Source organism: Neolamprologus brichardi, chromosome 3 (genome assembly GCF_056152115.1).
Source record: "Neolamprologus brichardi isolate AB-2024 chromosome 3, ASM5615211v1, whole genome shotgun sequence".
In the NCBI taxonomy this organism is placed as follows: Eukaryota; Metazoa; Chordata; class Actinopteri; order Cichliformes; family Cichlidae; genus Neolamprologus; species Neolamprologus brichardi.
In genome coordinates, this window is record NC_142106.1 from 188,969 (window position 1) to 215,880 (window position 26,912).

General features: G+C 43.1%; 3 protein-coding genes across 3 annotated transcripts in view; 1 reads left to right on the forward strand and 2 right to left on the reverse strand.

The window, feature by feature from the left end:
* Positions 1 to 9,459, reverse strand: part of LOC102793922 (disks large homolog 4-like) — a 61,773-nt gene extending 52,314 nt beyond the window's left edge. Inside the window, exons 1-3 of the mRNA XM_087830975.1 lie at positions 9,147 to 9,459; positions 8,122 to 8,241; positions 4,029 to 4,099 (exon numbers count right to left, since the gene is read on the reverse strand). Of these exons, the coding sequence (XP_087687101.1) occupies positions 4,029 to 4,099; positions 8,122 to 8,241; positions 9,147 to 9,459 (504 nt within the window). The remainder of the gene's footprint in view (positions 1 to 4,028; positions 4,100 to 8,121; positions 8,242 to 9,146) is intronic.
* A 3,982-nt stretch (positions 9,460 to 13,441) lies between these two features.
* Positions 13,442 to 22,444, reverse strand: LOC148103068 (uncharacterized). The gene is made up of 10 exons (XM_087830985.1): positions 22,006 to 22,444; positions 20,907 to 20,993; positions 20,437 to 20,577; positions 20,177 to 20,316; positions 19,937 to 20,073; positions 19,738 to 19,831; positions 19,499 to 19,598; positions 19,128 to 19,381; positions 18,851 to 19,037; positions 13,442 to 13,551 (listed from the first exon to the last, which is right to left on the reverse strand). The coding sequence occupies exons 1-10, from the start codon at positions 22,109 to 22,111 to the stop codon at positions 13,442 to 13,444; spliced, it is 1,356 nt and encodes a 451-aa protein (XP_087687111.1). The 5' UTR covers positions 22,112 to 22,444.
* A 1,779-nt stretch (positions 22,445 to 24,223) lies between these two features.
* LOC148103069 (uncharacterized) overlaps positions 24,224 to 26,912 on the forward strand; it is a 34,207-nt gene continuing 31,518 nt past the window's right edge. The window contains exons 1-2 of the mRNA XM_087831202.1: positions 24,224 to 24,475; positions 26,756 to 26,888. Of these exons, the coding sequence (XP_087687328.1) occupies positions 26,782 to 26,888 (107 nt within the window). The 5' untranslated portion in view covers positions 24,224 to 24,475; positions 26,756 to 26,781. The remainder of the gene's footprint in view (positions 24,476 to 26,755; positions 26,889 to 26,912) is intronic.

Consider the following 26,912-nt stretch of genomic DNA (forward strand, 5'->3'; position numbering starts at 1 on the left):
TTTGTGACAGAGACACTCATCGAGTGATGCCGCAGTGGTATGCAATCTGTTGACGTCACATTTCCAGATCACCTCAGGTCACTTTGGAACCCCGGCATAGCGGGCACTAAAAACCTACCTGGTACCAGGAGCTACCACTAATGGAAAACCCTGAAAACCATGGTGAACTTCCAGAGTTGGTGCTAATGAAAACGAGTCTTTATCGTCTTAAAGACTGGAACCAGTTCAGCTCATGCAAACATACACGTGTAGAAGAACCAGCAAAGCATTTAACTCTTTAACGTGCTGCAGGAACCAGTCCGGTCTGAGCCAGTTCTCACATGATGTCACTGGACTGGATTGGTCCATTCAAACAAACTGCTGCCCAATGAGGAGTGAGCACAGCAAAAGACTCTGTTTGAATACACCTCAGTGTGTGTGTGTGGGTCCATTAGCAGCACTGATGCAGCTAAAGATAGACGAAGCTATTTCTGATCCATCCATCTCTGTGAGCAGAAAATAGACGAATATTCCAGCAGTGATGGAGGAGAGGAAACAGGAAGTATCAGAGAACACAGGAGCATAAATGTGCCTTTAAAATGATTAATACTCTTTAATAGGATGCCGACATTATAAACCAACAACGACTGTCAGGAGTTACGAACACAAAGAACGGAGTGAGACAGCAAACATCAGCCCAGAGCAGTGCAGCTACATCCCTCTTCATGGCCTCCTACAGGCCTCCATCCTTAAGCACATTTTGCTCCATCTGTTGCTCCAAGAACACGAACGTTACTCACACTGACTTCTCACGTTGATGAAACAGTTTGTGCTGCATGTTTGGGCTGACTCCCTCACAGATCTGCGTTACCCAGGATCATAAATCAGTCCACGTTGCTGGTCCTGAGTGTGTTCAGGCCCAGTCAGAAACACATGTTCATGTGTGACATGGTTTCCTCTCCAAGCTGCAGTCAAACATCGACGCTTTCTGTCACTCACAGAGTGTTTTAGGCTTGAACCCAGTGACCAGCACCAGCCTGGAGGTGTCTGTAAGGACGACACCACAGCACCGTCCCAGTGTTTCCTGTTACATCCTGCTGCTGGGATAAAGTCTCTGTAACACATCCCAGGAGCCAACAAGATGGTCAAATCAAGTCTTTAAGCGATCATAAAGATATCGCTCTATGAAATATTAGTGATGTCATGTCACTGCCTTGTTAGACAGAGATACAGGAACGTTTTATTCAAAGTGATCACAGCACTGATCTGTGCTCTATTTGTGTTTATGTGATGCATAGAACAGTTTTGAGCTTGTTCATAATGAAGTTACAGTACTGTCCCTGATAACAACCATAACTCATTATTCAGACTGTGTGTCGGAGCTCAGACAGGAAACAGCTGAATGTTTCCACGTCAGTGTGGATTCAGTACCAGCGCACAAAGCCATCTGATTGGTCAGAGCTTTTTATCTGCATGCAAAAAAATCAGAAAATCGAACTCGCTCCAAAAAATGAATGCTGGAAATTCATCCTGGAGCGTTATACAGTATCAGTGTGAACTGTTGAGAACAGGTGAGTTTCTCCACAGGGGAGTGTGGACAGTATTTGTAATGCATGAAAATATCACAGTGTGTGAAGAGCTGTTAGTCATAAACTCACTGAGCACTGTGACTGTCACTGACATCATTCAAGTAAATGATAATTACACTGTGGTACACTGCAGAGTAATGACATGACTGACATGCACTGTAACGACAGCCCGTCTCAGACATGAACCTCCAATCACAGCTCTGATCCACACAGACTGAGACAAGTGTCCTCTGTGTTTCCACCAGCTCATTTACATCTATTCATATTTATGATATGTGTCCACTAACAGTCTTCCTTCCTCCACCTGACAGCATCCTCTCCACCATCGAGCAGCTCAGGATCAGAGATAGGCCAGAAAATTTAAAAACATCCCACAACTTTGTTGCATCCCTGCTGTTTCTCCTCTACCTGTTGCTGTTTGAGCTCCTGACTGCTCGTGCTCCATCTGTCACACCTGCACGCCTGTCACACCTGCACGCCTGTCGCACCTGCACGTCTGTCGCACCTGCACGCCTGTCGCACCTGCACGCCTGTCACACCTGTCACACCTGCACGCCTGTCACACCTGCACGCCTGTCACACCTGCACGCCTGTCACACCTGCACGCCTGTCACACCTGCACGTCGGTCACACCTGCACGCCTGTCACACCTGCACGTCGGTCACACCTGCACGCCTGTCACACCTGCACGTCGGTCACACCTGCACGTCTGTCACACCTGTCACACCTGCACATCTGTCACACTTGTACGCCTGCACACCTGCACGCCTGTCACACCTGCACGCCTGTCACACCTGCACGCCTGTCGCACCTGCACATCTGTCACACCTGCACGCCTGTCGCACCTGCACGTCTGTCACACCTGCACGCCTGTCACACCTGCACATCTGTCACACCTGCACGCCTGTCGCACCTGCACGTCTGTCACACCTGCACATCTGTCGCACCTGCACGCCTGTCACACCTGCACGTCGGTCACACCTGCACGCCTGTCACACCTGCACGTCTGTCGCACCTGCACGTCTGTCGCACCTGTACGCCTGTCGCACCTGCACATCTGTCACACTTGTACGCCTGCACACCTGCACGTCTGTCACATCTGTCACACCTGCACACCTGCACGTCTGTCACATCTGTCACACCTGCACACCTGCACGTCTGTCACACCTGCACGTCTGTCACACCTGCACGCCCTTGGTGAATCATTGCTGTACGACCGATCACATGATCTCCTGCTGGGGAGGTCGGATGATGCCTCTAAGATTATTGTTACATTAGGACCCTCCACAGACGTGACCTCGTCCTCACAGTCACAGTCGTACCCACACGTGTGGTTACTGCACAACTTTGAGACCAAGTTTCCACGCTAATGATGTCACAGGTTCATCCTGTGATACAACAGGTGATCACCCTGAACCGTCCCGTGGCGCCAACAGTGTCTCTAACACTCTACTCTCCTTCAGTTTCCTGTAACGAGCGCGCCGCCGAGCGCCACAGGTCAGGGTGACAGTGCAGTTTAACACACGACCTGTTGCAGCCCGCCACCACGTCCTGAACCGAGCTTCAGTTTGGAGGGAAACATGACCGTCTCCGTGACAACAAGCACATGTGAGCCTCGACATGTGACGCGCCGATTCCACATGTGCTCAGCATCCAGCGCACGGCCCTCCTGCTCACAGCTGGCTGCGGCTAGCATCAGCTAACATACGTGCTAATGTGGCTATGCTAACACACACACACACACACACATACGGGGGCAGAAAGAGCGAGAGAGCGAGAGACAGTGGTGTTGAATGAAAACATGAAATCTGAACACACACACACACACACACACACACACACTGGCTTTGATGCTTCATGAGGACACGCGAGGACATGTATGTGTGTCCTCATGAACCGTGTGTGTGTGTGTGTGTGTGTGTGTGTTGTGGCGGATGCGTGCGGGCGGTCTGCTCTTACCTTGGTGGTGACAATGCAGAGGCAGTCCATATCCACACACACACACACACTCACACACACACATTTCCACACACACTCATACACTCATGCTCGCTCTCCCTCTCTCTCTCTCCTCGTTCTTCTGTCTATCCTCCCTCGCTCGCCCGCTCTCTCAGCTCCTCTTTCCTCCGTCTGACAGCACTGAGCGAGCGAGAGAGAGAGAGAAGGGGGCGAGCGAGCAGTGCAGGAGAGAGCGAGAGATGAAGATGAGGAAGACTGGTGTGTGTGTGTGTGTGTGTGTGTGTGTGCTTGAGTCACTCGACAGAAAGAAGACATGAAGAGAGAGAGAGAGAGAGAGACACAGAGGAAGAGTGAGGGGAGGGGGTGGTGGGGGTTGGGCTCCTGTTGCCATGGTGTTATGCAGCTGTTGCCCCGGCAATGCTGCTGCAGCTGTTGCTAAGTAACAGCAACGGGTGTTTCTATGTGGATTATAAGAGTGTGTGTGTGTGTGTGTATTCGTACCTGTACAGGTGTGTGTGGTTGGTCCGTCGTCTGGTTCTCACACACCGTCAGCTCGTAAAACTCCTGGATGTCTGCGCACACGCACACACACACACACACACACACACACACACACACACACACACACATGTCTGAGTGTGTCACGTGCAGTTCCTCTGGTGTCCAGCAGAGGCAGCAGTGAGTCAGTCCTCATGTTAAACATGTTTACAGCTGGATACACAGATGTTTCTGTGGATAATTTAAAGTTTGCATCATTGGGGGCGTGGCCTCTTTGACTGACAGGTGGATGTTGATAGTAGTGACTGTAGCTGCTAGCTGTTCGCTAGCTTCACCTGAACTGAACCTCTGTAGCGAGCTTGTGCTGTTGGAGCATTAATAACATGACAAAGTTTAAATCTTTGACTTATGGAGCCAAAGTCATGTAAATGACAGAGAGGTGTCTGAATTTTGAGGAAAAAGATGGAAACGTTCAGATTTTAAAGTAAGACTATGAGAGAAAAAGACATGATGGACAAACAGGCTGCGATTGGCTCACAGGAACAACTAACCAGCAGCGTTTCTTGGCTGTGATTGGTCAGAATATTATAAACAAACAAACAGAAGAAGAAAATGGGCCCATGATCAGCCCTCCCTGTGCAGCAGCGCCCCCCGGTGTGCCGGCCACGCAGCGTATTCTGACACTCTAAACTCAGATTAAACCTGAATGCATCATCATGAACCCCCGCCGGTCCCACAGTTAAAGGGTCATTCTGTTCTGTTTCCATTAGTCTGGTCTGCTGGTTAGTGTTCAGGCTGAGTTAGTGCAACCTCACAGAGCCAATCAGATCGCTCAGAGACCCTGCAGGCTCGCATAAAGTGAAACAGTCCTTTAAAAACGGCTCTGCCATTAACCCATCAGAGAAACGTCTTCCTCTGAACCTTCATCACATCACAACGGCTGCATGAACAGGTGAGCTCTCACCTCAAGCAGCCAATCAGAGCACAGAGTCCTGTGGTGACTCAGTAAACCCCGACCGTCTCAGCCAATCACTGCACTGCCTCAGCCTGTGATGTCACTTCATTAAGACCAGATTACAGTTTTTTCTGATTGCTTAAGCACATTTTTTGTAACTATTGGCTATTTTTGCAAAATTCTACACACAAATAAGAAAACCTGTCACCCAATTATCAAAACATTGTAGTTCTCTTGCAAAAGCGAACACAGCTAGATTAACTCTTCACACCTTCGTAAAAATGGTGTTTTCGTATCAAACAGTACACACAAGCCATCATCTACTAAGCACACAATGCGCCAACTGCACACTGATAGTATGAATACAAAACACATCTGGCTTTTGCTTTCTCTGTGCACAAGCTAGGCCATGTCAGTTTGAGCTCATACTTTTGTCATAGGTCTGTAAACATGGAGGGATCCAAACTTCAAGTACTGGTGTTTATTTACACACATCAAAACAAACACAAGTGTTTATTTCCAAGTATAGGATTATTTGCAATCACCATGTTGACTATATGGGTTTCTTGGTCTGCAGTGAACATGCTTCCTCTGCCCCAGCATCTGGTTGTCTAGCAATTCTGTAAAGTAACAATTTCAGTATTTTTACATCTATGGTATTGTTGTGCTACAAATCTTAGTGCAAAGTGACTGTACTAACGATTCTCATTTCAAAACGTCCTTATGATGCTTGCTACAGTGTAGTGGCTCGAGTTAGGCTGGACCGGTTGGCCAGCTTCCCTCAGGGTCATTCCACGGTTGATTACATGGTCCACTATTGTAGCTCTGATGTCATCAGCAATTCTGTCTTACTCTTCTTACCCTTCCTCTCCCCCCTCCTCGTCCTCTCCCCCCTCCTCGTCCTCCTCTTGTTCCTCCTTGTCCTTGTCGTCCTCTTCATCCTACTTCTTCACCTCCACGTCCTCTTCCTCGGCCTCCTCTACTTCTCACTCTTCCTGCTCCCTCCATTGTTCTCCACACACAGAGCTTACCTGTATTATAGTGCTTGGGCTGATTGCAAAGTGAACTAATTATCTAAAAAAGTTTTCACATGTGACAGTGTGCCAGACAGTTGGCAAAATAGTGTAAATAATAGCCATAAATGTGTATAGTTTTGCTAGGAGTGTGTTGATCATTTGGAAATTGAGTGTAAAGCAGTGAGTTGTGTTTACAGTTCTGCAAAAAGAGTGCTGTGCAGTGGATTGTAGCTACAGGTTTGCAAAGTGTGTGTTACAAAATGGCAAACTGAGTGCAAAGCAGTGTTTGTGCTTTTAGTTTTGCAAACTCAGTGAGTGGTTTTGCTATAAGTATTAATAGTTTTAGAAATTGTGCTATAAGAATCACAGTTAGTGTTTAAGCATTCAGAAAAAACTGTAACACAGGCTGAGCAGGCAGTTCTCTGTAAGAGTAATCTATTACTCTGAAGGAGTAATCTGTTACTGCAGTGTCTGAGAACACCAGCAGTGTATGAATGGATACAGCTGTGAATGACTGATTTCATGTTTTTATTATTATTGATGGAAGTCAAAGGAGCTTGCAAAGAAAAGCGTCTGGACTTCTTTAAGTTACTTGAAGACGTCTTCAAGTAACTTAAAGAAGTCCAGACGCTTTTCTTTGCAAGCTCCTTTGACTACGATGAGCTGGATGACTGAGAACCTTCACAGACATATTATTGATGGAAACATTATAAACACCACAGACTTACAGTCTGATCAAAACAGCATCATAACTGTGATTTTAAATAATCACATTAATCAATAATTATCATGATAAAACAACTAAAAACCTAAAATCACAATATTCTACAAAAACATTTAGAAAAGATCAGAAAAAATCTCGTTCAGATGACTGAGAACCATTAAAACTCTCACAATTATAATAAATGAATAAATAAATGGTCCAAAAACTAGTGATGAATTCAAAGAACATGTTTCTGGGAAAACATCCCCAAAATATGAATTAAGCATCAGGAAAAATCTGAAAAATATGAATAAAGAGTCAAATTTAAAGTGAACTATTAACTGTTTCTAAATGTTCTACAATTATTATAAATGATAAATATAATGAAAACACACATCTGTGACTCACTATAGGAGAATAAGCTCGTTATGTTATGTTTCTAAGAATAAAATGACAGAAAACTGCACAAATATAATTATTTCTGAAAAATCCAAATGCCTCAAACACGCTCTGAAAGTTTTCTAAAAAGGTGAATAATTACATTTTATTGTGAGGAAACAAACCTCAAATATTCATATTTAATGAGAGAACAGCTCATTACAGTAATCTAAAGTAATAATCATTCTAAAAGAAGTTAAATATGTCTTAAATTATAAACTGTCAGGAAACAAGAGTATTAAAATGTTCCCAAAATAACTCGAGAGTGCTAAACTTTAGAAAAATATATTTATAAATATGCAGAAAGTACTAAAAATATAATCACAGGTGTTCTTTAATCAAATAAATCTGAAAAATACTCCAACTACAAACTATCATTAAAAGAACAGTAATTATGTTAAAGGCTCACACTGAGTCCTGGTATGTTAAACACAGTAACACAGAAACAGGTGATTACAGGTGAAACTCTCTGATGTTTCCGTATCCTCACCTGTAACCAGCTGAGTCAGCTGACGTGATCATGTGACCTCTCTGAGCGGCTGTAATGAGCTCAGCCGATCATCAGGATCACTGAATATAACTTAGAGCTGACGAAGCCCCGTCCTGAAGCAGCGCCACCATCAGGTCACAATGACCTGTGAGTGTGTCTGTGTGTGTGTGTTCCTGTCTAGCTATATTTGTGAGGACCAAAATCTGCATCCTACTCTACTTGTGAGAACCAACAGTCACTTGTGAGGAGACACACACAACGGTGCTCGCACATTTAAAGGCATTGTTGAGGCTCAAAATGTGGTTTTGGTGTCAAGGTTACAATTAGGTTATGGTTAGGTTGAGGGTCAGGGTCAGACATTCATTTGTAATGGTTAGAGTTAGGGGCTAGGGAAAGCATTATGTCAATGAAGGTCCTCACTAAGATAGCTGAACGAGAATGTGTGTGTGTGTGTTATCGTGTGTGTGTGTTCCTCTGTGTGTGTGTGTTGTTACCCAGCAGGGCCTGGAACAGGTCACTCTGGAAGATGTTGAGCAGCTTCTCTGCTCGACCTTTGACCCCGTCAGCAGCTCCAGCCTGACAGGCCTCCATCACCTGCAGAGCGCGCTCAGTATCTGAGGAGACAGCACAGCACACGCTTTACTGGGCTCTACTGGGCTTTACTGGACTTTACTGGGCTCTACTGGGCTCTACTGGGCTCTACTGGACTCTACTGGGCTCTACTGGACTCTACTGGGCTCTACTGGGCTCTACTGGGCTCTACTGGACTCTACTGGACTCTACTGGGCTCTACTGGACTCTACTGGGCTCTACTGGGCTCTACTGGACTCTACTGGGCTCTACTGGACTCTACTGTGGTACAAACCCTGTTCTGAGTCATGTAAGCAGCAGGTGACACAGTGAGCTGCCATGATGTCCATCATGGTCATGGACCACATACATCATGTCTGTGAGCTGAGCTGTGGGACCCTGGACTCCAGCAGACACACCTGTGTGTGTTACTGTGTCTGTACAGAGGTCACAGAGGTCATGTTAGGCTTCCTTCCTGTTCTCCAGTGAAGGTAACTGAGACCCCACAGCCTGGTCACACTTTGAAGGTGTAAAGAAGCTCAAAGACGTCTCCAGGAAACATGTGGAACATCACTTTAACAGTCGGGATACCAGGGGCACGAGGACACCTGTACACGAGGAGCCCCGCCCCCACACTGCACACCTGTGTGTCCCAGTGCAGAGCACATGCTGCTGCTGTGACAGCTGTCACAGGTCGGACCTCTCACACTACCTGCATCAACAACAGCTGTGTGACATCTGGAAACTCTGAGTACAAATGAAGTGTGGAAGAAAATCCAGAAAAGGATAAAAATATACTGAAAACAGGTGGAAATGAATGAATTCCTCGTTATTATCAAACTGTCTGAATAAATCATCACATTTACAGGAAACATCAGTAAAGAGAAACTTAAACAGAACAATATTAATGTGTTTGCTGTAATAACAACCCTCTGAGATCAGCTCTCACAGCTCACCATGAACATGAACCAATACTGCTGCATCGATCGCTCCATCACCTCCTGGGGGGCTGTGGTCCTGACCTGCTGGCCATTGTTGTCGGTGTTGGGGGGTATGTGGGTTCCCTTGGGGTGGGTTTCTTGTGCGGTTTGGCGTGGGGGCTGTGATCCTGACCTGGATGGGGGCTTTTGTGGATCTTGGGTGGTGTTCCCTTGGTTACCTGCCCCTGGGTTCTTGGGGTGCTCCACCTCCGGGCTGGGGTTCTGGCTGGGCCTGGGGGGCCTGGGGTCCTGATGTGTTGCTGAGGTTGTGGGTGGGTGCATCCTGGCGCCCACCTGTTACTGTAGTCTGGGAGTTGAGTATATTTTTGGGTGGGTGTAGTTTTTCCTCTGTGGTGGGGTCAGCTGGACCTCTGTGGAAGGGGCGGCCGTCCAGGGAGGGAGTACTTCCCCACCCCCCAATCCTCCCCATCCCCATCTGTCTCCCTCCTCCCGCTCCATCACCCCCCCACACCTGAGGGCCTGGGGGTGTGGAGGAGGGACGGCCACACCTGCCTGATCCATGAAGCTCAGATCAGCTGTGTCTGCTCTGTGTGAACATCTGTCCACATGTGCAGAGCGCTGTGGCTGTGATGGGCAGGTGTTGTTCCTGCTCTGACAGATGAAGCAGCTGTTGGAGTCTCTCTCTCTCCGACCTGTAGCAGGGACACTTCCAGGAAAAGCCTCCAGCTCCTGATCCCCGAGTGTCTGTCAGAGGAAACGAGGAACTCTACATCTGACTACCAAAATAAAAGTTTAGAGTCAGGTGGAGCTCCCTGTGTCCTCCACACTGTCTGAGATGGCTGTGAGGTCATCATGAGACACACCTCCATCAGCTGTGCACTTAGACAACAGCTTCCACTCCCACTCACCCACTCAGTCATGTGTGGACCCCATCAGCATCAAACCTGAGAGAACCTCAGATAGAGGAGGGTGAAACCAGCTGCAGCTGCTCCACCCACTGTGCAGGAGCAGGTCTCCTCCATCTGTGATGAGCTAACCAGACTGAGCTCTGTACACAGAGCTCTGTGTGAGCAGATCATGTGACTGCAGGCCTGACGCTCACCTGTGAGTCACCTGTTCAGACTGAGATTTAATCATGTGTGTTGGAGTCCGTCGGGTCATGAGGACAGCAGACCTCCACCTGCCTCCTCAGCTCCTCTGAGGGGTTTACAAACCGTAACCCAGAGTGATGACCCGCCTCCTCCCAGCAGGACACACCTGTGACGCTCCTCCAACAGGTGGTGTCCTCAGAGCTCCATCCCTGAGCATCCTGTCAGCTGCTGCACCCACAGAAACCATGAAACCTGCGTTGGCCCTGAGCTCTGATCAGCTGGTCCCTCAGCCTTAAATAAAGTTTCACTTTGAATCCAGCAGCTCAGGTCACATGATGCTCAGGCTTCCTGTATGACCCACTCTGAGGTCAGACCAGGAAAACCAGTCGAAACAAGATGAACCCCAGTGTAACCATGGTGACCGACAGAGGTCAACGGTCGCGCAGACAGTAGATTTTTATATGCACCAGTGAGGAGAACAGGAAGTGAAAGACAAGAAGAAGTAGAAGAAGAAGAGGCTGAGGACGAACCACAGGAGTGAACACACACACACACACACACCTAAAACAAAACAAACAAACAAACAAACAAACAAACAAACAAACAAACAAACGCTGATGTGGAAAAAGCGTCTCACCTTCTCTCTTCAGCGGCATGTCGTCTCTCTGATCCTCACTAATCCTCTTTGGAGATTTTACACTCGCAGTGCACTCTGGGTAACAGAGTCCTAATCCCTCCTTACTGAGGCTCCGCCCATCTCCAGTTCACGGGATTGGACGATGCTGTCGGTCTCAGTGAGTCACCGTGGTTTAAACTGAGCTGATGAAGGAAAACATTTAAATAAATGTAATTAAGTGTTGAGACGTGTGGGTCAAACTCAGAGTCCATGACAGACGCATCACTGAGGCATCGCTGAGGCATCGCTGAGGCATCACTGAGGCATCACTGAGGCATCGATCCTTCAGCTGAGACACCTCTACACTAACACACACGACTGAGATCAGATTTATCTGACAGATCAGAGTAAATATTAACGATGAAGTCAAAACCGATGAAAGCAAAAACAAGATTAGATATGGGTCAGGTGACACTTCTTTGAGGTGTGAATGTAAATTATCATTAAGTGTCACATCTGTTATCACACGTTCTGAAAATAAGAATTATGTCATTATTGCTGAGCTCTGAGCTGCTTTACACTGACAAATAAAATCAAATATTTTTTATTTGAAGGGTTAAAATGAAGCAGGTTGTTTCAGCATGTCAGTCTAACAGAGATCAGACTGAAGTGTGTTAAACAGAGGAGCCTTGTTACTCTGTAACTGTAACAGTTAATTCAAAGAGCATAATAATGAGTTTCCTCAATCATTGATGCACTTTATGAATAGCTGGAGCCACCTGGTGGACAAATACTGCAACTGCACTGTGCAGGTTCCCCATTGCTGCACAGTACATGCCTCAGCAATTACCTTCTTTATCAGCCTTATCTCTTGCTTTCTTGTGGTCAGTCTTTCTTCTGTATTCATTGAGAGACTTCAGTGCTGATCCAAAAAAATTTATTAATTAAAAAAATAAAACAAGCCCATGTTGGAGGTGGGTGGGCATGAGCGATGTCGTTGTTAGTTTCTGTATGTTTATTAGTGAAAACATCCTCACAGTGGTAATTGTATTTTCTTATAAGCAGTACTAGCATGTACCCTGAAAGTTACAGGCAGTTTGGTGCAGTAACAGTAACTTTATTCAAGGGGTCGGCAACCTTTCTGATGGCGAGTGCCATTTAAAATCTCCTCAGAGGTCAGTGTGCCATATGACTGCATTAGCAATAAATTTAATAACGCTCTATACTAACAGTTACTCACTATATAGAAACACTTTACAGATTATATTTGTTTGCAGATGTTGGCAGCTGTCAGCAAATAGTTATCAGATATTTAGAAACAAAAAAGACTTTTTATCCATAACAAGAACTCCACAACAGCAAATACAGAAAATACAAACGCTATTTATGGTCTCCTCACAACAATGAGAAAATAAACTGGGCCAATATGTTTGTTAATACAGAGACACACATGTTAATGTGATCTCTGGTCTCCCACTCAGAGACACAGGTCTCCCACTCAGAGACACTGGTCTCCCACTCAGAGACACAGGTCTCCCAGTGTCCAGCATTCAGACCTGAGGACTCGCGTGAGAGAAAACCTGCTCACACAGACATGTAAACACTGTCAATAAGGCCTCTGCAATGTTCTGAAGACAGTTAAACTTGTCAGGTAGTGACGTCCAGCAGGTGAACATGCAGCTCCATGAACACACAGCTGTGATTCCAGCTGTTTCAGTGTTATATGTGTGATTTCTATACATTTTAGGTCAGATGAAAACTTTGGTTGTAAGCTTCAGATAATTATTTAATAAAAGCTAGACATTTTAAATGAGAATAAGAAAGTATTTCTTTGTGCCCCCCTTTCCCTGTTAATGCCCTACCTGCCCCCCTGGCAACACTTTGCTAGACCCGCCCCTGCACAGCTACCAGCTGTCAGCTGCTTAGAAAAGGATCCTGGTGTTATTTGTCTCTCAGAAACAGTTCATAACTTCAACTCATCCATGTCACCTAAAAGGTAAACCTGTTTCTCCATCAGCTGTTCTGCTCTGATGATTCAGTAAGGACATCTCCTGGTTTCATGTTTCCCTCTCACCACACATCCAAACCATCATGACCAGCAGCTTTACAGCTGTGGCTCCAGCAAACATCAGCTGATACTAGAAATTAATATTAAATAAATGCTAACAACAGCTGATCAAGCTTAAACGTGCTGCTGTTGTTTAGCGCGACATCTGCTGGCAAATTTGCACTATAATATTTATTTTCGTTTTTCCTGCAGTGTATAAAAATTGGTGTATTTCAAAAATAAAACTATGAAGACACTCAAAATAAATTTCCTGTGGTGGGAAACTATTTTGTGCAACTTTTTTGTATTTACAGTTTTGAGGGATAAGCCTCTTAAATTTCTCTAACTAGAAATATATGTTAAAAAACAAAAACAATTTTCATTTTTTTTGTAGTTTATTGCACTTTTCTGCAGTTTATGTAATTACTATGCACTTAATGCATCATAGAATAACAGAAGAGTCGCACAGTGCTTGGTGTAGCCCCATAGTTCTTGTAGTGAAGAAAGTCTATACGGGTCTGTGTGGACCACTGCAAGGTGAATGAGGTGTCACGGTTTGATGCGTACCCGAGTCCCCGGGTCAAAGAACTCCTGGACCGGTTGGGCACCGCTCGTTTCTTTACGACACTGGATTTGACCGAGGGCTGCTGGCAGAATCCCTGCAGAGTCAAAGGAAAAAACTTACCTTCTCGCAGTTGACTATCACTCTAGATTAGTTGAGATTGCTTTGTTAAATAGAACAAAATCAAACGATATCATTACCCACCTGAAATCTTTCTTTGCCCCTCATGGCATCCCAGAGGTGTCCTATAATACACAGTATTCAGGTCAAACCTTTGCAGATGTAACGGAGGGAAGGTGATTTTAGCACAAGTGTTATTAAAGGAGGGAAACCCTCCTCAAAAACGGACGGAGCAGTGGAGCGGCCAAGGGAATGCACTGGATTAAAAACTGTATGACTAAAATATCATTTATTATATATATCACAGTTAAAAATCTAAAATGAATTAAACAACACAATAAAAATCAATAAAACACAACATTAAAAATCCAGTGGTGTCCACCACGGTATAAAAGTTACTAAAAATTAGAAATCCAGGGAAGCGGTGCAGAAGGGAAGCCCGGCGGCGTCCTCGCCTTCCTGTGCGTGCTCTCCGCTCTGCTAAACAAAACAAAAAAGGGCAGCGACAGTCAGACTCTTTTAGGGGGTCCCGTTAGTTAGAGTGGGATAAGTAAGAAGACTTACCCCGCCGCTTCCTTGAACACGCCAATCGGCACCGGCCCGTCTTGCCGCCTCTAATTCCCCACAGAAGCGTGATCTGGCCTCCAATAACTCCAGCGCCGGACCGCTCCCTCTGCTTCCCCGCTCGCTGGCGCCGTATCCTGCTCCTCTCTCAAGCCTCTTATGTGTCACTGAGCACTCTGTAAATCACCGCCTGCTCCTTTCCTCTCAGGTGTGTCAAATTAGTAAAACGGGGAAAAAAGGCGGAGTCTCTCCAGGACAAATTGACAGACGCAACCAAAACATGCAGTATAAATAAAACACTCCGCAAGATATAATCAAAACATGCAATATCAAAATAAACACACTTCACATTAGAACACAGCAAAACAACGTCCGTCCTTCCCTGGATGACACAGACGGCTTTAAACACAAGCAGCCCAAGTTAAAGTAACGGAGAAGCAGAACGTGCTGTGCAGACTGTAAAACTGAACAAAGCAGCTGATCCTTATCTAGCTCCTCTTGCCTACAGAGCTACACCACTGCAGTCCGGATACAGCCCCGCAGAGCTTTTAATGGGCAGACGTCTGCGGACCACACTGCCGATACTTCCATCGCAGCTGGAGCCTACACTGCCGGACGGCGCTCTGCTCGCTCAAAAGGAAAGGGAGGAGAGGATGAAGGACACGGCAAGCTTCAACAGGCGCCACCGCGATAACCTTTATGCAGCCTGACCTCAGGACAGCAAGTTTGGGTGACTGATGTCAAACCTGCAGGCACTGTTATCCAAAATCACTCCACGCCCCGATCATACACAGTGGAACTACCACAAGGGACTGTGAGGCGTAATCGCATGCACTTGATTCCTTTAAGTGCACCAGTGCATGAACCTGCTAATGCGCCTGTTGCAGGAGCCTCAAACACCCAGCGTGATCCCTGCTACACCTGGTAACACTGATGTGGTCAGAAGTCAGGCAGGGCAAGAGTTGAACCTAAAGTTAGATTCGGAGTGTTAAAATAACACTTAAAGAGTTAAATTTAACACTGGTCCTGAGTCTATTTGGTCCCATTCAGAATTGGTGTTAAATCAACTCTTTATAGTGTTAAAATTAACTCTAAATAGAGCAAAAATGTAACACTGAGTAACAGAGTGTTAAATGAACCTAACACTACTAGTAGTGTCATGTTATTTACTCTATCATAGTGATGAATTAACTCTATTTGAGTAAAATTCCACTGATTTTAACACTGAATTGAGTTATTTGAAATTAACACTGGAGGTTCAAATAACTCTGATGACAGTTGATGTTACTCTATGCTGTGTTATTCATACACTAATCTCTAGTGAAAAATTAGCTCTCATAAATTAATTTTACACCAAGTAGTGTTACTGAAACTCTTCCTGTAGTGTTACCTTCACACTCAATTTAGTGTTTTGCAGCATGAAAACCTGGTTTCTAATAATGCTTTAAAATATAAAACAAGCAAAAACCACAACTAGAGAATACGTTTAACGGCTTTATTTTGATGTCAGGCTCAAAATATTAAAACATCTCATGTAGTGTACATAAAACACCACACACACAAAAACAGTCATAAAACACTTTAAAACAATGAACTTAGTTCGGCATAAAATGACAATATGGAACCACATACAGGAGGAATCAGAAGTGCCTTCATTTGAAGATCAAATGGTTTGAAGTAACACAGCTCTTTTATGTTCAACACCTTCAGCACCATATTGGGGTGCATTCTGACCTTAAATGCATGACAATGGTCATCAAAACACAAGGTTTCCATCAGTTTTCCACAGAGCAATACAATGTCATCTTTCACAACAATACTTTTGATCTTATAAAACACTGGAATCTCAGACCTCTGTACAGATGATAAAGTCAGGGCGGTACTCTGTACCATGATGCTTTATCCACTTAGCTGAAAAAACACTGGTAGACAACGCAGCTCCAAATTTTAAAGCAATTTCTTCTTTCAGCTCTCCAAGTGTCACCATCTTTCCTGGTCCTAAAGCTAATCTTTCAAGGCTAAAAGACTCCCAATACATGGCCATACAACTTTGGTGTTTCTTGGCCAATGTCATGTTTTTAAAGCTTTTTAATTGCTTCTTAAAGAAGTTATGTTTGGCTTCGTAACGCATGCACCACATGTGCAGAATTGGGCCAATATTTCGTATACTGCGAGGGTATCATGAAGTGATGCTTTGGTAGGAGACTGAGTGTGGGAAATAACTGCTTAAAGAGCTGATGATGATCAATAATCAAACGTTTGAGGTAGATGGTCATACCTTCTGACAGCACTGGTGAAAACACAATATTGACAATTTGTAGAAGCAGAAGTAGAAGATGCCAGTAGCTATCACCCACCTGCACTAAATCGCCAAACATCAAAGGTACATTACGCAATAAGCACCAAGATTGAATTGCATTTAGTCCTAAATCATTACTGCCATCAAACAACTTTACCCTTGGTGGGCGATTTCGCTGCTGATTGAAGCCATAGTCAAAGGCATGTATTCTACCAGCAAGTTGTTCAGCACTTAGGAAGTTCTCCTGAATGTACTGCAGCACAAGTTTCACCTCTAACTGAGCAACTCCCTCCAAAATGTCATGCATGATATCTACAGAAAAATTGTTGGCTGTGTTGAAATATTTAAGTGAATTCAAGAGACAAGTGCGTTTCACACCACATACATGAGGTAGTGTAGGATCTCTTTGTTCACTTTCACAGTGCTGCTTATGCATATCAAGAGTTCTTAGTGCAACACCAGAATCATCTTCACAGAACACACTTTGAAAACAATCCTTCTCCAGCAGACAAAAACGACAACAATATCGAGCTGCAAATGACTCCACGAACCCAAACAGACTATGCAAGCCAAGATTGTCCCCAGTGACCTGGATTACAGCGCCATGAACCAAGTGTTTAAACATGGGAAGTTTCAGTCCCTCTGTCTCAAGAACTTTCAGATCATTGACAAGTGGCTCAAGGATTGAATTAAAGCCATAACGCTTTGAGTCTTGTGCATGAAAAAGAGCACACAAATGAATATTGACCAACAACGAATTAAAGATTGGAGGAAAATTCCTTAGTGTAATATTGCACCTAATTTATGTACACCCTTTTTAGAGCCCAGGGGACTTGCAGTTTCAAAGTCATCATAAAACAGTTGAGTTTGTAAGGCATCTTTTTCTGCAGAAAATAGGGGACATCTTTTAACATAGGCAGCATCGATTAAGTCTGCATACACACCTTCTCTGGACATATTCCTTGACTTGAACATGTCGACAACATGGTGGTTTTGAAAGATAGTTTTCAGTGTTTCCACAATAGGAACATATGCAAACCTATCAGTTACAATGACTTGATCAAAAGTCCCTGTGATCTTGTTTCTTCTACTGTCAAATCTTGTGCCAAGCACCATTTCAACAGGTTCAACAGTTGCCCATTTTTGTTTAAAGTGCCTATTTCGTTTAGCTTCTGAATTTAACAGTGTGAATGGGTTTTCAAAGTTTTTGAATGACTGCTCTAATTTCTTTTTACTTGTAGTGTCCTGTGAAGGTAAGCTCTGTAAAGCTGCATCTTTAGCCTGAGTATGAATCTCAAAAAACACTTCCTCCATTGAGGAGACACAACTATTCACAGTAGATTGGCTTAATCCAGCTGCCCTGAGCTGTGCAACAGTAGAGGCACACATATCCAAAGTGCTCTTATTTGAACTTTTCAACATTTCAGATGTTGTGGGTGTTTCTTCTACATTAGTTGACACCACCTCCCCTGTAGTGCTAACTTCTTTAACTGCCACATCAGGCTGTAAATTAACATCAGTCAAAATAGTTAAGGTGTTTGGTATTTAAATGTTTTCTAAAACCTGAAAAAGTGCCAAACACACAGCCACAGTCACGCTGGCCACATTTAAGGCGAAGGTAAGTAACCATGGACTAACCGTAAATGCCTAACAAGCATGTTTGAACCAGTAAACTCAGCCTGACAGACAAAACACTTCATGATGGAGAATTAACCTTCAAGCCCTAACGAAGCAACCTTGTCCTTATTTCAGCAACTCTGGGACTTTCTTTGACTTTGCCAACATCTATATTGTACACAGTGGTTTGGATGAACGTGTACATGTTGTGAAGCATGGTGCTGTAAATGTGCCAAACACAAAATGTGCTTTAAACAGTTCATCAAAAGCACCAAGTGAAGAGGTAGACTTGCATGGTATGGCATTCTTGTCAAGAATAATGAAGAACTGGTGGATGTCATTCTTTTTCACCCCAACAGCCAGGAGGTAGGGTTGAGTGCTGGTAGTGATGGCATCAAGATGCTCTTGGATATTTGTTCCAGTCTGAAAAGACAAATACAGGCAGGCAATAAGAATCAAGTGTTTCTTAAACTGGTAATTCATACCATAAAAATAGAAAAGAAACAAACCTTCTTGAAGACCACGAGATGCCTTTCTGCTTGAGAAGCTGACACCTTTCCTGGTCTCTTCCTGACCAGATGGTGGAGTCAGATGTAACAGCAATAGAATCGCTGAGAGGTCACTGTCCCAGCCTGAAAAAATATTTGTTTTTAATAAAGTTGAATCATCATCGTCAATAACAAATTTCAATGCACTGACAAAATGTTTGAGTAGACCCAAAATACAAAAGGACAGCTGTTCTGTGACAAACATTATATATGCTGTGAATGTGCTAATCAAAGAAATAACAGCTCACCAATGTCAGCATTAACCTCAGTGGCATCCTCAGGAGAGTCAGCTGCCAGCAAGAGTTCTTCCAGGTCACTGGTAGAAGGAAGCTTCCTGCCTTGTTGGATAATCTTTCTTTTGAATGTTGTTGGCCACCTCTCCAGCAACCTGCCTGATACATCCTCACCAAACATCAGTACAAAATCCTGTTCGATCTGTAACAGGGATAGAGAATAGAGAATTATATCTGCTATCTGCAAAAAATAAAATGTGTTTACATTGTCAACGTAATGAAAAATATTCACCAAGCCTTTGATATCTTTGAAACGTGGAGAAACAGACAGTATGTTGCTTGACAGCAGGGGGTCGAGGACCATGTTGTGTCGATAAACAAATGTCAACTTCATCTTCTTCTTGACTGTGTCTTCATCAGCTGAATGCTTCATCAGAGCTTCCTTACACTCATCCTCACTCAGCACCTTCTCTGTAACAAACTGCAACTCTCGTCTGACAGTTGGTCCACCACACTGGTCTTCACCCGATGATCCATCTCCTGATGCTAGACAATATGAAATACAACTTTATCAAAACTAATAATAACATTTGATAACCGTTATTAATACAGAACCACAATTTGGAACTGTATTATATGTTTCCACTTAATTATAAATGTTACCTCCAGATGATAATCGCCTCTCTTTAGCAGTGCATCTCTGTATGGTTTTAATCCTCCAGGCCAAGTACCCAGTGCCACTCTCGCCATCATAATAATGTTCCTTGGAGAGTGACATATACAGACATTTTGTTTATTAATTTATCAGTAAGTTATGTAACCATGAACAGATGATAAGGACATTTTGGCAGGATTTAAAATTTTGATTTTAGTTGATTCAGTTATTACTGTTAGCTACTTACATAGCCATTTTTTGAGTATGGGTCACTGAGGTAAGGGAAAAAGGTTACAATTCCTCTGGCATACATTTCTTTCACCTGCCGTGGTGGTGATGTACTGCAAGATCAACAGGAAAAGAACTAGTCAGCTTCCCTGGAATTAATAGAGATTTAAAATAATTTGAAAATGATAGTAAAAATCACAGGGCCAGAAATAAATTACCCATTTTTTTCTGTCATGTCAGCTACCAGTATGTTGACCATTTTTGTTCTGGTTTCATCCACCAGGGACTTGGTCCGATTGTACTCATTTATTATACGTTCTCCACCAGGTTTGCTGGTGAGAATGGATTCCACCAACTGGAAAACACAATAAAAACATGTTGATATAAGCACTACAGTTCAGAACACTTAAACTACAAACAAAAAATACACTATTAGAAGAATGTGGAAATCTGTTAACTTGCTTAGCTTCTGCATCCAGCTTCTGACGTTTCCTCAAAGGGCTGTCTGAAAGGATGACAGTATCCTGTGAATCTGATGAATGTGGCGATGATAACTGGAACCGCTCAGGAGACACTTCTGCAACAGATGTTTCCAGACCTCAAAAATAGGAGCAAAACAAATCAGTTTAGACTCATTTTATACACTCTTTGATTAAACAATGTAATAATGACACACACAAAAATGACATCCAATGAAACACACATCACTCAAACAAACCTGTTTCATATTTGATGGTTAGTACTCCGGTTGAGGGATCTGTTACTATATCCTCAAATACATCCTCATCCAACTCAGTCCCTGAACTATCAAAAACTTTCACTCCTTCTGTTACGGCTGGCACACCAAACTTTGCAAATGCTGGAAACAAGCACACAACTTTGTGTAAACAAAAAGATTACATGACATCTAATGTTTTGTAGCTTAAAATGAAGATTTCAAGATACTTCTTCAAAAGTGAGTCAGATAAATAAAAGCTAAATTATTAAGCTCCACTAACATGCTTGATAAGTGGTAGATTAAAATGGGTGACACTCACATTATGCAGTTTTTTCCCCACTAAATATACATTCATAACTAAGATGCTTCCAAAACACAGATCATTTTCAATTAATCATAAAATGCAGTTTGAAGAGACTAAATAACAAAAAGAACTTAAAGCCCCTTGTACACCTTTGTTGGTTTCTTACCTGCAATCAAAAACTCCTTAAGGCTTGGCTCAGATACTCTAACAAATTTCTGCACACCTCCGAGTTTTGCTTTAAGCAGCATGCTTCCTGTAGACAGACTTATAGTCAGTGCTCTTCATTGAACTACAGTAAACAGAAAATGTGAATATTAAAAAAGTCCCATAAATACCAGCAAAATAGCCTTGCAATGTTATTTCTTACTGTATGTTACTTTTATGTCAGTGTAACAAGGTGTTTCAGCTCTTTGGCTGTAGTTTTTAGCCCTTTACTAAATGAGTATTTCATCTACAAGAGATATAATCCTCAATACAAAACTAAAATAATTACTACTACTTTTTACCATTTGTCTGATCTACCTTAGCACTAGGGAGTCAGTATTTTGTCATCATTAGGTAACATACTGAACAGTCTGGTAACCAAAATGGAAAAAGGAGCGGGGTAACTTTTGTCAATACCATCAACTCACAATAAATACAAACGCTGTCATCTTAAGTTCAACCTACTAAAAAAAAAGCATTAAAAACTGAATCCTGGACATTTTGGATACTTTATCAAGCTTATAACACCTGCTGGTTGTACTCCTGTAACTGTAAAATCGCTGAAGAAGTTAAAATAAGACAATAACCTTACTGAAAACGACCTAACTAAAGAAAAAAAGAAAGAGGTAACATTTAGTGTAAACCTTTAATTAGTTAATGCTTGGGTTACATAATTTAAAATTTAATGATAACTAGCGAATTGCCCGCGCACTGAGGTTAGCCAAAATGCTAGCTAATGTAGCTAGCTAATGTTAAGATGTAGATCCCAACACATGGAGGGTTTAATTTAATGGAATTTCGAACATGCTAGAACACAACACAATCACCACTACACACTGAAATAAATTTTGATAACAAGCCTTACAGTCCAACACTGATATCAGTCAACTTTTTTAGCTAATTAACAACCTTACATTAGCATACAGACAGTGTCACATTTGCTTCTGGTACAAAATGAAATATATAATAAACATGGACAAAAGGAAAGTAACCTTATTTTAACGCTACCTGTGCTTAAAATGTCGAATTGTTGGTTTAATAAGTAAATATGAACAACTTACCCTGCAACTGATGTGAAGAAAATGGCGTCCTGAAAAATCCTCTTGGTTTGAAAACTAGTGATGTGTGGATCGATCCTGAAATATCGATTCCTCCGATACCAATCATTTATGTTCTAGAATCGATTCTCATATTAAAATATCGATATTTTAGTAATTTAGGGTTAATTTGTAGTTTATCATTAACAGGAACACAGTGGAAAGAAACTATAACATTCGGATTGTCTACATTCAAAGGAACTACTTCCTCTTCCGCCTTTCATACTTATGTGCGAAATGCGGCTGTATAAATGTCTCGCAGCCCCTTGGCGTGCGCACTCACAACAATGGCTGAACGTAATTGGAGTCATGTGCGGACATAGTTTACCTCCACAAACAGCTGAGACGTGGTTTGCGATACATGTGGCAAAAAAGTGCTCCAAGAGTGAGTGGCCATACTTTCCCAACCTTGAGACCTCAGAATTAGGGAGACATTCAAAAGGGCTGTTGGGGGGGTGATAAATACATTTTACAGTGTTTATTTATCGGATAAAATACGTTAAATGTCAGCGTTATTATTGGCCGCCCGGAAACAGCGGGGGTGTCCAAATTCAGAGGCTGCTTCCACCTGAGGACCCGGCCTTCGCGGTCTAAAGAAAGCCGGGTAGTACGTCACGAGCTGCCTCGGTGGAGTGAAACTGCCCTCTGCTCCTTGCTATCTAAAATATAACATAAAATATAACCGGGCACTGACTTAAACTCTCGACCGTCTCACACTTTGTTTAATTAGTTTTCTGTTTGACGTTTATTCAGCTGTGTGAAAACCCCAGAGGAACCCTCCCGAGGGATTAATAAAGTACTAATAAAGTAATTTAATCTAATCTAATAACTTTAATCTCAGCCAAACCGATTTACTCACGAACAAATAAAACACTGAAAAAAACAAACAATAGCATTTTTAAGTTATCAAAGTGACTTATATATCATGTTTAACCCGAGTAGTGAAAGACCGCGGGGGTTTGAAGACGATGTGTCGGCTCAGATATTTGAGGTTTACACAGCTACATTCTCACCTGAAAACATGTTAAAAGTTTTTTTGAGACCCAGAAAGAGAAATAAGAGTAATATTAAAACTAAGGCGCTGCCGCCATTGTTGGACACTGGAATTGGCCGCGCTATGAATTCTGCGATATGGTTTTTCAATGTTGTTGTCCAGGTGGAAAATTGGGAGAAATTCGGGAGAATGGTGGCTCCGGGATTCTCCCGGAAAAATCAGGAGGGTTGGCATGTATGGTTGTGGCAACATCACTAACTTTGTCAAACACCTCAGAGTAAATCATATCACAGAATATGACGCGCGTATGTTGAGTTGAACTGAAGAGGAGGAGAGGTGCTGCTAGGGCGAGACAGACGTCTCTCACGGAGTCCTTTAGTGCTGCAGGCAACGTGTTCACAACTTCAGTTTTTTATTTCTGTAAGATGAACTCTGCATTATTAAGTGATAAGAACAAGTAATCTGATGTCCTGTAATCATTATGACGCTATAATTTGAGATACCATAAATAAAATAAGTTTGTACAAAGTATCAGTATCGGATCAGTATCGTCGATACCACCCTGAATATTACTTGGTATCAGATCGGAAAGGAAATCAGTGGTATGACACATCACTATTGAAAACGAGTCTGTGGTGGGAGGAGCTTTCTAGAGTAACGTTGACACTTTTAACTCCACGAATCATCACCCACACTGGGGGGCGTTTTGCTCCAGCTGTTGTTATAATGACTCTATTAGAGTAAATACACTTTAACACTGCTGAAATAACACTGGGAAGAGGGAAAAGGATGTTGTTATATAACTGTGTTATAATGGTTTTGTAGAGTAAAACGAATCAGAAAGAGTTGTCAAAAACAGAAGAAGGGAGAATAAAAACAAAAGGTTAGAAATGTAATGCAGTTTGTTTGCCAGATGGTTCTGTCTTTGAGAAAGAAGAAAAATCTAAATCCACTCGAAAGTTCTGTCCTGAGACAAGAAATATTCTGTTTTTGTTTAAAAGGGGAGATGTGGTGTATTCATAACTGGCCCTGGTACATTTGATGTATGTGTTTATTGTTCATTGTGTAATTACGTGTTACGGCAATGCATGCCGGGAGGCGGTAATACAGTTAGTAAAGAGTTGGTCCAAAAGTTCATTCTGTTTCCGCCAGTCTGAGAAACAGTACAGTTTATAAGATTATATAAACATTACTGTTTATAAGGTTGAAACCTGCAGTCAGCTGAGACTGAAGAAGTCACTTGCACGAGTGACCAAACGTTTCTCCCGCTGAAAACGTCCAGATGAACAGAATCAACTTTCGGAGAGTCACCAGTTAATCTGCGACACCAGTTAAACTGGAACACCGGTCCGTTTGCTTGGAATGAGGGAGGAGCGGTAAAAGTGAAAGTGTTGAGCCTCCGTTCAGAGCAGCAGGAGGAGGAAGCTGGAGCTGAGGCAGGTGAGTGTTAACATGAATATGTTTCTTATGACATAAAATAATTCCACGCTGTTCGTGTCTGTGGGTGAAACGTGAGGCCGGTCGGCTCCTCTGAGCGCTGATTTCCTGTAAGTACAAAGCGGAAGTGAGTTTAGCGGAGCCTCGGTGTGAGAGAGCAGGAGGAGAGTGAAGCTGTGCTGGGGCAGGTGAGTGTAACACCGACATTACTGTCTCTGTGGCGGGAACTAGAGGCTCCGTCAGCGGAGGCAACAATTAAAGTTTTAATTATCAAAGTAAAGAACTTGGTGTCGTGAGAGGCCGCGCGCTCATTGGACAACGACTTGTCAATCTCAAGTTATTAGCCAATGAGCGTGCGGATTCACAAAAAGGCCCGCCCTTATCGAGGGATTTTTTAAAACCTAAAATGGCGACAGTGGAAAAGTCGCGGGCCGTTTCTTAATATGCGCACCTCTGTGTACCTGTGTGTACTTGTGTGTACCTGTGTGTACCTGTGTGTACTTGTGTGTACTTGTGTGTACCTGTGTGTACTTGCGTTATCGTGGACTCAAGTACACGCGTGATACGTCATCAGTCACAGTCCAAATACTGCTCCCATTCAAAGTCCACGGCTACGTCCTCTAAAAGAGTCCGTCAGTGGAGTTTTTCCAACTTTATTTGACATTATAAAGCGAACAGTCAGTTCAGTTTGTACAGTAGACACGCAGGGCAAATAAGAGTAACAATATACAGCACAATGAAATAAGAAGGATAAATGAAGGAAAAAATGGGACAGACTTCATAACAACTTGTACTTGAAAGTTGTGACAGCTCATTCGTTAAACATTTCTGAATGAATTTCAATCAATGACAAACCTTTTTTATTGGAAGTTAATTTAAGAGAGTTTAAGTAATATTCCATTTCAATCAAAAACAAATTAAATGATGGGGTTGAGTTTTCAAGGTTCTGTATTTGTCACATGTATAGTTATACAAGTATAACACAGTGAAATGTAGCCTGACATGCTCCACATGTGCAAAAATGGGGGGGTGTAGAGGAAGAACATTATATATAGAGTATATACATTGGGTGAATGTGCAGTAGTAGCAGCACCAGGTGAATTCTGTACATTAATAAGAATAGACATCTATTTTACAGAATAGACAATATAAACATTTAAAATTAAAGGAATTTGAAATGTACATTGGTGTGTATGGAATTTCCATAATATAACCGGGGCTGTAGCTAAGTATAGGTATGAATAAAACTGATAGCGAGTCAACCTATCCAGAGTACACCACACCTTTGCCCTATGGCACTATATGGTATATGCACATTTTTCATCTTCATGTCTTGTTTATGTGTCAATAAATAAAATGTATGCATTTCATTTTCCAGTATCATAGCTAGGAACACATTAATATACTAGCTGTCAGAAGTGCATCTGAGGCACAACGCTGTGTTTTAATGGCCCGACTCTCCAGGAGAGGGCAGGCTGCTCTCAGGGCAGCTAGTTATGCCTGCAGGAAGGTTTCCGCACTCACATTTATGAGCCCTCCACCACTAACTGAAGCATTCACACATGGATAGAGTACAATACTCTGTACACAGGGAAAAACCTCTGTGGGTGAATGACTTGTATTTCACCCTTCCAGCTCTAAGTCTTTTTAACAGGTGAACCCCTTATCAATTAAAAGTCCTAATTGGTAATAAAGTCAAACGAGGAGGTCAGGCTCAAATGCGAGGTCACACAATTGCCCAGTAAATGATCAGATTTGATTGAATCATATTGTATGGGTGCCCAGAGTGTGCGTGTTTAACGCTACCTTGTCCCGGTGGCGTAATCGTGATGTTTGTGCTGTGAACTCCTCATCGAAATATCTCGTCTCTGATGTAACTTGGGGCTTAAATGGTGGGACCAGCTGTTGTGCAGGAGAAGACACACAAAAGTGTCAGTACATTAGAGCCTTCAAGCAGTTTGGTACAATCAGGCCTAAATGGGCGGCGTCACTTTATTGACGAGATAGTGATAGCTGACCACGTTTGGTGTTCTTACTGATCTTAATGATTGTCAGCACGCTGGCAGCTTACCAACCTGTGATTGGTCCTCCTTACACCAGCAGGGTCATGTGACCGCTTTGCCTGACCTGTCACCCACTGCCACGCTGGTTAATGTGACCGTACGTGATCTGTGTGTGTGGTTCAAACCCTGTGAGTAATGTGATGGTGTTTTTGTAAAGACTCTGAGCCTCTAAAAGTGTGATGCTTCAGCTACAACAGCTCTGTGTGTGTTTGCCCCTCAGACTAACTCCACCCTGACATCCAGCTGATGGAGGAAGAGGACGGAGCAGCTGCAGCATCCAGCTGTGTGTCTGTGGGGAGTGACGGGGTTACACAAACACCTCCACCTTACAGTCATGGACCTGCAGCAACAAAGTAAGAACACGACTGACTTTATTA